The sequence below is a fragment of the Montipora capricornis genome, chromosome 3 (genome assembly GCF_036669925.1).
Source record: "Montipora capricornis isolate CH-2021 chromosome 3, ASM3666992v2, whole genome shotgun sequence".
NCBI lineage: Eukaryota > Metazoa > Cnidaria > Anthozoa > Scleractinia > Acroporidae > Montipora > Montipora capricornis.
In genome coordinates, this window is record NC_090885.1 from 64,490,912 (window position 1) to 64,503,411 (window position 12,500).

Below are 12,500 nucleotides of genomic sequence, written 5' to 3' on the forward strand. Positions count from 1 at the left end.
TTTTATTAACTTCCTATTAATGAATGCGATGATGACGATATGACTATGGTTGTGGGCCATCGCTGGGCAGATACATATAATTTCCATTTCGGACAAATACATCTGCCTAGGAAAAAACGGACGGAAAGGTACAAATCAGCAACTGAGCGGGAAACTGAACGAAATGATACCACGATGAATACCATATGACACGTGATTGATGTGTACAATATATATAAAGTCATTAACTTCTATTAACAAATTAATACACTAAATCGTTTTTTGTAAGTTAAAAGATGATTAATGACTTGACTTTGACTGAAGTGTCTGTTGGAAGTTGTTGATAGAAATAACTTCTTTTTCTTTTGCATTTAGTCTTAAGTGAAATCACAATCTGTTAATGATGTCAAGATCAGTTAAGACAAGAAACTGCCGTTGTGTCAACAAGGGTACTTGGTGTATACAGAAAAGAAGCTGTCTCAACGAGGAACAAAGTCTTTTGAGAGATGAACAAGTCCATACTGGAGAGAAGCATAACGAATGCAAAGAATGTGGCAAGTGTTTTACCGAAGCAGGGAATTTAAGGACACATGAAAGAGTAAATACTGGAGAGAAGCCTTATAAATGCAAACAATGTGATAACTGTTTTAGCAAAGCAGGAAATTTAAAGACACACGATAGAGACCATACTGGAGAGAAACCTTATGAAAGCAAACAATGTGGCAAGTGTTTTAGGCGAGCAGGACATTTAAAGACACAAGAAAGAGTCCATACTGGAGAGAAACCTTATGAATGCAAACAATGTGGCAAGTGTTTTAGCCAAGCAGGAGATTTCAGGAGACACGAAAGAGTCCACACTGGAGAGAAGCCTTACAAATGCAGACAATGTGGCAAATGTTTTAGCGACGCAGGACATTTAAAGACACATGAAAGAGTCCATACTGGAGAGAAACCTTATGAATGCAAACAATGTGGTAAGTGTTTTAGCGAAGCAGGAAGCTTAAAGATACATGAAAGAGTCCATACTGGAGAGAAACCTTATAAATGCAAACAATGTGGCAAGTGTTTTAACCAATCAGGACATTTAAAGATACATGAAAGAGTCCATACTGGAGAGAAACCATATAAATGCAAACAATGTGGCAAGTGCTTTAGCAAAGCAGGAAATTTAAGGACACATGAAAGAGTCCATACTGGAGAGAAGCCTTATAAATGCGAACAATGTGGTAAATGTTTTAGCTACGTAGGACATTTAAAGAGACATGAATTAGTCCATACTGGAGAGAAACCTTATAAATGCAAGCAATGTGGCAAGTGTTTTAGCCAAGCAGGAGATTTGAGGAGACACGAAAGAGTCCATACTGGAGAGAAGCCTTACAAATGCAAACAATGTGGCAAATGTTTTAGCGACGCAGGACATTTAAAGACACATGAAAGAGTCCATACTGGAGAGAAACCTTATAAATGCAAACAATGTGGCAAGTGTTTTAACCAATCAGGACATTTAAAGATACATGAAAGAGTCCATACTGGAGAGAAACCTTATAAATGCAAACAATGTGGCAAGTGCTTTAGCGTCGCAAGTAATTTAAGAAGACATGAAAGAGTGCATTCTGGAGAAAAATCTTCTGAATGTAAACAACGTGGCAAGTGCTTTCGCCAAGCAGAACATTTAAGTAGACATGAAATAGTCCATACTGGAGAGAAGCCTTATAAATGCAAACAATGTGGCATGTGTTTTAGCCATGCAGGAGATTTGAGGAAACACGAAAGAGTCCATGCTAGAGAGAAGCGTTACATACGTAAGCCAAAAGGAAACTTTTTTCGCAACAAAAAAAGTGTCAGGAAACATGAAAAAGCACTAGGACGTTCTGCAAGTGCAAGTGAACACGAAGTAGAGATCCATCGCCCCTGCACTCGACAGGAACATAGTTCAAACCAGGGTGAAAATTACAGCTGTTGGCTTTGCCAAGAGGAGTTGTGCAACGAGGAGCTTCTTCTTGCACACTATCAAAATCATATGACGTTTGAGGAGCCATCAACTTAAAGTAGTTGGGTGGCTTTTTAATGACTTTTGTTTAAGAAAGTTTCACTTCTTCGTTTGTAAATTGAAAAAGCGTTCCATTTCCTCGTTGTTAGGTTTCGTTGGACGTTACTTCGCCGCCATATGCGTTCAGCCTTTTCTAAGGTGCGTTGAAAATTAGACCATTGTTTAAATATCTAAACACATTTTTCTTTTTTTTTGTTGGGGGGGGGGGGGGGTTATACCAGTTCAAGCTATTATGTAAATTCCCTTTTATGTGTTTTTAAAATAATATTTTAAAGGTTCACCTAGAAACAACGACTTTTTGTAACCAACGGGCCTCTTTAACCCCAGGCAGCTTAAGGACGGTGCCTACTATTGTTAATACGCATACGTTTTGCCAATCTCGAGATACTTGGATTTCCTATCGGTGATGCTTACTAATACAGGGATATTTTTGCGCGGTTTAAAACTATCCGGAGAAAATAGATCTTAGTAAGTACTCTTGGTATCCAAAAAGAATATTGGGGGTAACCATGCATTTTTGAGAGATAATTAAGCTTCAATTTGAAAAAACGCCATACATTGCTTTGTATTTTAAAGGTTTTTATAAATATTATTCATGAATTATGTTTGAAAAATGCGTGGTTACCCCCAATTTTGTTTTTGGATTTCAATAACACTTGTTAAGATCTACATTTCCTGCATAATCACACACCGGGGCCAAAATATCTTTAATTAGTAGGCACCGTCCTTAAAATCCCCGGCAGCAATGCTCGGCTACATAGCAACGTAACGCACAATTTATGTGGTTTATGGGAAAACAATTGGCAAGTCCTATCCTAAAGAGATGAGAAATTCTTTTCCAGAAAAGTGGCTATTCACAAACTACCCCCGATCTTTATCTTATAAGTCAAATCGATCCGAAGGAACCGTTATTTTCCAGTGAGCTAATGTTTTGTGATTGTGACACCGTCGATGGTTCCCGAGAGGAATCAACGGGAAATACTAACGACCTCGGGACCACTAAGCATATCACCTTTCTTAAGTCGTTCCAAACTTAAACCATTTTCCGCAAATGCATCTTAACCACCAAATTGAAGTGTTCCTGGAGGAAAAACTTGTTTCCTTACTTTGGCAAATTTCCAGGCAGTCACATTCTGTTTCTAAGGTCAAGTGTGCATTGCCACCATATGAACTTCACTTTACGAACCTTTCTTTAGGATTATGAAATCCAAAATAAGTCATAGAGACGTAAATGTTAGCATATAAATCTTGTTGTTGTTTTTGTTCATTAATAGAAAAGACAAGATTATAAAGAATTTGTAATTAAAGCAAAGATTCCTTAGGTACCAAAGGGAGTCATAGACGGAAACGTCATTTGGCAACATCTCAAATTCATGTCCGTAAAGCTCACAGCCTTGTTCTACCAATATATCAGTACACTAGTTTGATTTTGGGTAAGTGAATAAAACCGTCACGGTGGTAAAGTAAAATAAATTTTTCAGTGGAGTTTCTTCAACAAGCGTGCAGAGTACTAGGCGAGAATGGCTGCGGTCCTCACAAAAAATCCCAGCAGTTGCGTATCGAAAAGACAAGTATCACAAAGATTTTCTTGTCACAGTCAAAAAAGTCATTGAATTTGGGTACACGGGGAAGACATCGGTCTTTTTTCTGCTCTTTCGGTATTTTTATGACGTAATCAAAGTCATAGTTGAAGTACCTGATCAGTTACCCAGGTTGACTACTTTCGAGTTGTTATACACTTGTGAATGTCTTAAAATGCCTTCACAAGTCTGTGGTGCATGCACTTTAATTACTTCGATAGATGCTCGGGGAATATCCGAGTGCTCCATTGCAAGAGTGAAACCTTCGAACTTCCGATTATTACGTGTAATTCGGATGCTTTACCACTGAGTTGTTGGAGGTTAGTAGGAGCTATGCCATTTATTGACCTTTTCACCCCCGTGGCGACCCCCACTGAGGAGTAAAATCGTCTGGGGTCAAACAGAGTTAAATCATCTACAAGTTTTACTCTGCGGTGCAGGGATGGCGCAGTGGTGAGAGCACTCGCCTCCCACTAATGTGGCCTGGGTTCGATTCCTTGACTGGGCGTCAAATGTGGGTGTCTATGAGAGAAAATTGCTTAAAATTGTCAAGATGAGAGTGAGGATCACTTCACCCCTTCGTCTATAACCCGCGCTTCAAATTCATTTTGTTTGTTTCATGCAATATCACCTCAATTTCCACATTGTGACTTGCAGACTCGTACCAGTGACATGTTGGTCTCCCTTTGAACACAGACGAGGCTGAGACTAGATAGAGTCACATGCAAGAGCCACCCACTAGTACTGATAGGAGTTGAAGTGTTGACTATTTACAAACATTTCTTTAAGAGGATTGCATTACCTGTGTGCAACTGGTATCTTAAAAGGAAATGATTAACCACTTTAAAATGAAATTACTACTTTCGGTATAAAGTAAGAAAATGTTAAAAGAATGAAACTTCAGTTAGACCAATATAGTTTAAGGTGTTACCAGGTGGAATGCAAAAAGTGCTGGCATCCAAGAAGTAAAGCTTCAAATGTTTCAGTACAAGATTTTACAGAACATATTACCCACTCGAGCGAGCTTATACCGAGATGGCATAAAAAACAGTGATCGCTCCACCCTTTGCAAAAGCAGGAAGCAAATATTAGACCACCTCTTAGTCTCTCATAGCCTTAGTCTTGATGGTATGAAAAAACACGAAAACAGATCTTGTTAAATTCAAGTAAACTCTTATACGGTTGCCACGTTAGGTCGACTGATGGGCAGACACTAAATCACTGAATTCTTGCTTCAAAATATTATATTTTTTGTGCTGGTGCATGGGCGGGAAGATGAGCTTTGTTTCCGGACTTTCCTTTTGCGGCTGCATGAAAGACTCATCATTCTAAAAGAGATCGCTACTGCTAAAAAATCCCCTAAGAATGTTTTTTCGAGAGTGGGCTTTCCAAGGACTTTCTTTCTCTGTTCTCTTTCTCTTTCTCTTCTGGTAGCATTGTAACACGCAATAACACTCAGAGAAGAGATGTAATCTGCAGATTGTAATCTTGCGTCTGTAAACAGCATTTTTTACAATGACTGCAAAATTCTCGCGTGCTCATTGGCTAATTTTTATGGTCAATAAGCGAACAGACACGTAAATTTATAATTTATGCGTTTCGAAGAGTTTAATTTATGCAACATTTTGTGAATAATAAAATTATGCAAGGTCACTTTTTAACCAATATAAAGTGTCTTTTCTTTTTTCATTAGCCAATAAGGGAGCGAGGCAACTTCATGAATTTAGTTGCGTCAGATTGAATAAAATTGAATTTTCTTGCATTTTTGTCTTGCGTTCTTCTCGTGCTTTGACTTTATTTTAACCCCTCTGCCTTTTTGTTACTGTAAAAAACAAATTGATGTCAGTTTTTCATGCGTCTGTCCTGTTATTGACAATGAATTTCGTCAAATTTGTTAAATGGGTACTTCATGTTATTCTTGTCATTGTATATTTGTGTCAATTAAACAATTTTTTTAAAAAATAGTGCGAGCACCAAAATGGGTAACCAGTATGAATATCAAATAGGAGATAACAAGAATTATTTTGCAATAAAATGCAAGGCTAGTTCCCCAGTCCTTGATGGTAAAGTCAATCAAAATTGCCTGAAAGCTTTAACAACTACTTGTGTTTTTGGATTTTATTCCAAGGTAGGTTTAATAGAATTAACCGATAGAATTAATCCAAAGCAGTCTACAACTTTCCTTTACGGTTGATGTTATTTGCAGGTCGTAGATTGCAGGTTGCAGGTTGTAATATGGGAGGTGGCGTGGTCCAGTGATTAGGGCGTTGGTTTTAGCATGCGGTTGCCCTGGGGTTCAAATCATGTTCTAGGCTCTTGCAGGAGCCCATCTGGAGCGTGCAACATCCATACAGCGTCTGTGAAACGGCGTTTTCACAAGTAGGTTTATTTTTAGACTAGCCCTTCCCGCGAATTAGGTCAAAAAAACAAAGGCAGTTCCTGTTCGGTGACCCTATGACGACAGCTTAATTTCTTGTAATTGGTCATCGGGCTCCTGTGGGAGTCTAATTCGCGGGAAATTCAATCTAAAAATAACCTTACTTGTGAAAACGCCGTTGCAAGAACACAGTAGAGTTGTAGGCTCCAGATGGGCTCATGGCTCTTGTTTGAATTTGTTTCCAGTTGTCCCGGATTCAACTCTACCACGCTTTGTAAATAGCCAACTGGTTGCCTCCTGCCACTTGGGGGTCTTAAAATCATGTTTCTTTCAATTATTAAAAGTGGGGTGCCTGTGAACTAACTTGATAGCAAACTGCACTTCCACTATAAATATAACAAATTGATGTCAGTTTTTCATGCGTCTGTCCTGTTATTGATCATGAATTTCGTCATAACATTGTCAAAGTAGCTGTGGATCCACGAGGCGATAGCAACAGAAAAAAAGTCTCCGAAAACTTGAAATAGCACAAGAAAGTTCTGCAAGTACAAAAGAACTTGAAGTTGAAATCCATCATCGCTGCACCAGACGAGAACATCATTCAAACCAGGCTGAAAAACACATCTGTTGGCTTTGCCAGGAGGAGTTGAGCAGCAAGGAGCTTCTTCTTGTGCACTACGAACATCACATGACATTTGAGGAGTCGTCAAGTTGAGGCGCCTTGGTGTCTTTTAATGTCAAGAAACTTTGTTTAAATTGCTTTAAAATGGCAATGACTGATTGTGGTTAAAGTTATCTTGTTTATGATTAAATTAAAAGGTAAAAAGGTGCCATATGAGATGCCATATATCCCAAGCTTTCGTTTTGCATTCCTGCTAGTACTAACGGTTTTTTGTGGGTGTGCTTAGAAATGCACAGTGATGTGCCTAGCGTTTCACAGGGGAAGCAAGACCAAGACTGAGCTTTTTTTTTTTTTCAGCGTTTGGTTTCTTCATTCTAACGAGATATCTTTTAATTTTAATTTTTGTAAACAGAGATGTGTTCAGTTGAAAACGGACTGCAATGTTTGCGCTATACCTTGTGATTTCCATCATGTGAGAACGGAACGATCGAATTAAGATTTGTTTTTTCGCTCGAGAACTGAGAAAAGTCATCGCCATACCGGCTCCGTTCATTCCTATCAGTAGACTAATGCCAAAGTCTCTGACCTGAGAAATCCATTTCCCACGACATCAGATCATGATTCCTTACAACAAAAACACTTTTGGAATTAGCAGTCGACCAAATATAGTCAATCAACTTCCTCAGTTTCGACAGTCCCGTAAAATCTGGTAATCCCAATTCCTATCAGACGAAAAAAGCTACCATACAATATAAGGAGTAGTTGTTGCATACTTAGAACCGCAATTAATGGATGATTAGTGTATTATTTTTGTTTACCGTTGAAAGTTACATTTGTTGTTAATATACTACTACCGTGACTTTTTTGCCATTCTTGCAATTAAATTGGCCAAGAAGTTTATAAGCCAAATCTGGAATAACCGTATGTGAAAAATACAGTTAGTATTTTAGGTACCAGTATAAACAAATGGCCGAATTAAACGTAAAACCGTTCTTGATGTTCCTATAACAAATTGGGTTCTGAACAATGTAGTTCCCGAAGCTGTGAAAGTGGAAGTATCCCATCCCACTTGCTAGTTCTTCTCTGTTGGCTGTTATACATCCTTTTACGAGCAGAAATCTTGTCTTCACGATACTATGACTGCGCTCGTCGACCTCCAAGACTACAAGTTCATCAGCCATTCCCTGGGGAAAGTGGGGGGACCCCGGGCTAATTACATTCGTTATAGGGTCTTATAGGGAGATTTGAACGAGAATCTTACCTGGGGGTTGGGAAAAATCAGGGAGGTTTTGTTCTCTAACACCACGCACCAGGGTAACATCGAAGTACTTAGTAAAGAGAAACTCTGAGTCATTTCAAGTTGTTTGCATGCATGGAATTGTAGCCGCCAAACACAAGAATGCGGGCTCATCCAACTCCTTGTGGTTTGTTTCGGCAACATGGCCAATCTCGACCACCAAAGCTTCTCTTGACTGAGGAAGAGAAGAACTCTGGGGAACCCTGAAACAAAGTGTAGTAAAGTGTCTTCCAATTGGTCTTCGTGAAGAACAATCAAAAGCGTCTTGGTGCATTCATGTTAACACGAGAACTGAGCAGACGCCGTAAGGTTCACATCGCCAATTTTTGGTCATAAGAACCCTATGGCGCATGTTCTCCTACATAGAGTTTCCTAGAGCCTTGGGTCGTCTCGTTGGGAATTGTTATGTTAATCCTTTTCCATCTTGCTTCTGCTGATACGAACTGTTTCGATATAACGTTCACTCTGAATGGTTAAAACATCGTGCTTTATGACAGTACAGATGCACAGCTGATGCCACTCGTAGGATTAACAAAATTTGCAAATAGTTTAGCCGAATGCGTGCGGCAATTAAGAAATTCTTTATCATAAAACAAATAAAGAAGCCTTACCTGTGATGTCTTTCGAGAAATAGGGAATACACTCGCGGACTACATCTCGCGTTTCCCCTACGTTTCTTTCGTGCTCTTTCCGCTTCCTGCGTGCTTTACAACAGAACAGGTCACATGCGAGGCCTCTTCATTTGTTAATTATGATAGTCTTATACCTCTCTAGGAGGGGCAATTTCTTGACTTTGCTTGCTCTGGGGCCCCATCTATCAGAGGGAAATTGAAATATTTGGCTGAGCCCTTTGCAAAGTCCCCTCCCTTGACCGGGGCCCCTCTAGATGATGGCCGTTGATAGGTGCATTAGCGTCAAAGTTTAGCATCAAATTGTATTTTAAATCGTTTCTTAATGTTGTAATTTTGTATTTCAAAAGCAAGGGAAATTTCAGCCTCATGCCATGATCATTTTCACTCGATGGTGTCAAACGCTGAGACCCGTCTGTAAAAAGTCATGACTTTGTACACCGTCCGTACAATAGCAACAGCGATCAATTTCTTTGAGGATAACCCTGGGGTGTTAAACTGGGTTAAATGTCTTAAATAGAGTAACAAAAATCGAAATTCTGTCTTAAACAGAGTAGGAAAATCAGCGATATTTGTCTTAAACAGGGTTAGGGTATGAGTGGCCGCGCCGCACCTCCCCACCCAGGGATATATTGAGTCCCCTCCTCCCCACCCCCCCCCCCCCACCCCCAAGAGGGTAACATATTTTTCCCTAGCGCGATATCTGCTTCTTTCTAAATTAGATATTTGTTACTGTAAATACTGAGAATAGCGTGAATAAAGAAATTAAATTGAATCGAGATAAATGCAAATCCGAAACACAAGACGACTTAATCAAGCAAAATTGTATTGCTCTCTTGCGTCCCCTCACAAGTATACGTCTTTCCTCATGGACAGAGTTGCAAACATGACGTCCTCTCCCTTCTCTCAAGTCCGCTGGTCAGAATGGCATGACCATTGCGAAGCTTTTTGCGAAGAGAAGGAGTGAACTAAAGGTCCGAGCTGTTGTGAGCGAAAGCTATCTAACAAAAGGTAAGAAAGTTTGTTACTGCATTTTAAGTGAGAGATCGGTCTCTTCGAAGGTGTTGTATTGTTAAATCTTTGTTTGCCTGCTTCTTCCTTCGGAAATGATCATGGCCGTGTCCAGATATCTGGCAGCCGGACATATTGATCGGGCGCAACTCTTTTAGAACGCGTTGTGTTCGTTCTGGCGCAACTCGTTCGAGTAATAATTGAGTTTTACTGTGGTCTTGTGTTGTTTCCGTTATTAGGGGTTGTGTTTTGTAGGACGCAAAGCGTGACAATCGTATAATCGGAAGAATGAAAATAGGCGGTCAGTATAAAATAAGGACTGCGGACTGCGGACTGCGGACTGCGGACTGCGGACCAGGTATAAAATGAGGACCAGGTATAAAATGAGGACTGCGGGCCGGCTACAAAACGCGGACTGGCCGCGGACTAGATATGAAACAAGTTTTAAAAAACGGAGCATAGAACAAAACTAGGTTTGTACTGGCCCAGATCCAGATTTTAAAGGAAGGCCTTGAGTACTCTTATTCCGTGTCAAAATATTGTCACGTACACAGAAATGCTCAGTTACAACATCGACAAGGCTAGAGAAAATAAGAGTAGAGATTTTATCTCAAAATTTAAAAATTAAACGAGACTTACCTTAAGTTGAAGTTTGATTGTAATTCTATGAGTTATTGGACAAGGAAACTAAAGAGTCATGTGAGATACGCGCAGGCAGATCAAGTGTTCAGTCTTCAGTAAAAAAGTGTTTAGGGTAGGGAAACAAAATCCCTATCACACAAGAAAATAGTTTGGGATGGGTGACTCCTTAGTTTCCTTGTCCAATAACTCATAGAACAAGAGGCTCTAGGTAGCCTATACTCATGCACTGCCAGGTTATTTGTTCTTTTGTTGACAGTTTAATAATAATAATAACTTTATTGGACACCACAAAGGTATATAGGTGTTGCAAGAATCTATTTGAGAGAAGTTGCTCTTTATCGTGTCAGTTCATTGACCTATACTTTTCATCTTTACTTGAACGAGTCTGTATTTTTGGATGGGTCCATAGACCTGTACTTTTCAAAACAATTTGAAGGAAGTTCTTATTTTTTCTCTGCGTCCATTGGGCTGTAAATTTCTCTTCTCTTTCTTCCAGTTTGCTGCAATTTCTGAAGTAGATTTATGCTTTCTTATTATTTGTTTCCTTTCTATATTTGATAGTGCACATAAACATCTTAGAAATGCAACCTCATACTTCGTTTCAAAACAATATTAAATTTATTTTGACTAATAGAATAAAAGAGATCAATAACAGAATCTACAATAGAAAATACTTTTCTTACATTTTTTGGTTCAGAACTATTACATACAAAAACGTGGTAACTCATCTTTTGCTTTGCATACCACTGGAAAACACAATTAATGCAGTAGCTAGAAATTCACATCAAAAAGCCTGTGCTGTTTTCCTTATTATCCAAAATGGCAGTTTTAAGCTGTTGTTTACTGGGAACAACATTACAAGATAAATTTTCCTGACATCTTGCTCTATGAATAACTTTTACATGGCCAGCGGCCTACGTCTAATTTCTTTAGAAAATCAGAAATAAAAACATATTTTGCTGGAGTAACATTTCTGATAAATTGCTCTTCCATTCTCAATGATACTATTAACTGTTTGAGAGGTGCAATAGTTACAAGACTTTGAGGTGGAAAAACAAATAGAATAAAATGACACAGCAGAACATTCTTTGCAAGAACAAAGATAAACATCATTTAAGTGCTCCTAGGGTCTAAAATTTTTGGTTTCGAACATATAATGAATGAACAATGCTTCCACTGTTGCTTTACATTTTAATAATGTTAACACATTTTGATCTCATAACTAACAGATGTTTGTGCACATATATTCTGAAAATGTTGTACTGTCCAAATTCATTAATGAATCTATTTCAATTGAAGTACATGTTGCAAATGGGTCCCATACCTAATAAATCTCTGCCATGAGAATCAAAAGTTTTACACCTCACATTAGGCAGACAGTATATTGCTACTCTGCAAAGTTCAACTGTTAAAATATATGCATAATAGTTATCCATGAGCAAAGAATAATAATATAACATAAGGAAAGTCTGCAATTAGAGGAAGTGCACTATTTAGCAAACCACTATAACTATCACTGTATGTCAACTGATTAATGTAGCTCAAGTTATAACCATAACAGGCAAATCTGTCAAAAATAGGAGTCCCTGTTTGCATGATTGTGACAAAGCTGAATACATGTTATTCCCAATGTTTATAATTTGAACCAAGTCAGCTGAAGAGGTTATTGGATTCCTGAAATTTTAAACAAGTGCCGACAGAGACATTGCCACATGTTGTGTGCCTGCATTTGCCGTACCAAATACCTCGACATTACCTTGACTGTATGGTGCGGCAATAGTTTTAGTTGGATCAACAATTCCTGGACTTGGGTTGTTTGTACGTCATTTGCGAGTCGAATTAACTCAGGAATGTAAAAGCGATACAAATTGATCTTTGTACGGCCACAGATGATTAATTTGTTACATTACATAAATGTGAACCAAACTTTTCAATACTGGCAAATAAATGGCCTCTAAGTAAAACAAAAGTAAGACAGAAAACCAGAATTTCCCCTTGAAGCATCCTCTAAATTCCATTGCCACCAAATAAACAGAATGCATATCAGCGACAAGTCTTTATTGCTGAAACAATTTCCCCATTTTGACTTCGTCGCATGCCCATACTGACAATAACAGTAGTTCTAAGAACAGCTCAGATTGCTACAAGTCGGATCAGTTTTTCTCAGGTATTCTGAGTTTAGCTCTAAGGTTCTCAAAGATCACTAGGAGATGACCGGCTTGTTGATGGAGATCAGTTTGCCGGACCTTTATGTCGATCCCCGCTCTCGTGCAAAGTGTTTATTTGTAAAACAAATTAGAACAAATATATAAT

The 12,500-nt window shown here is 38.7% G+C and overlaps 1 protein-coding gene across 1 annotated transcript in view; it reads left to right on the forward strand.

The window, feature by feature from the left end:
• Positions 1 to 12,500, forward strand: part of LOC138040716 (uncharacterized) — a 101,338-nt gene that overhangs the window by 77,863 nt on the left and 10,975 nt on the right. The window contains 1 exon segment of the mRNA XM_068886391.1: positions 579 to 1,562. Coding sequence (XP_068742492.1) covers positions 579 to 1,562 — 984 coding nt within the window.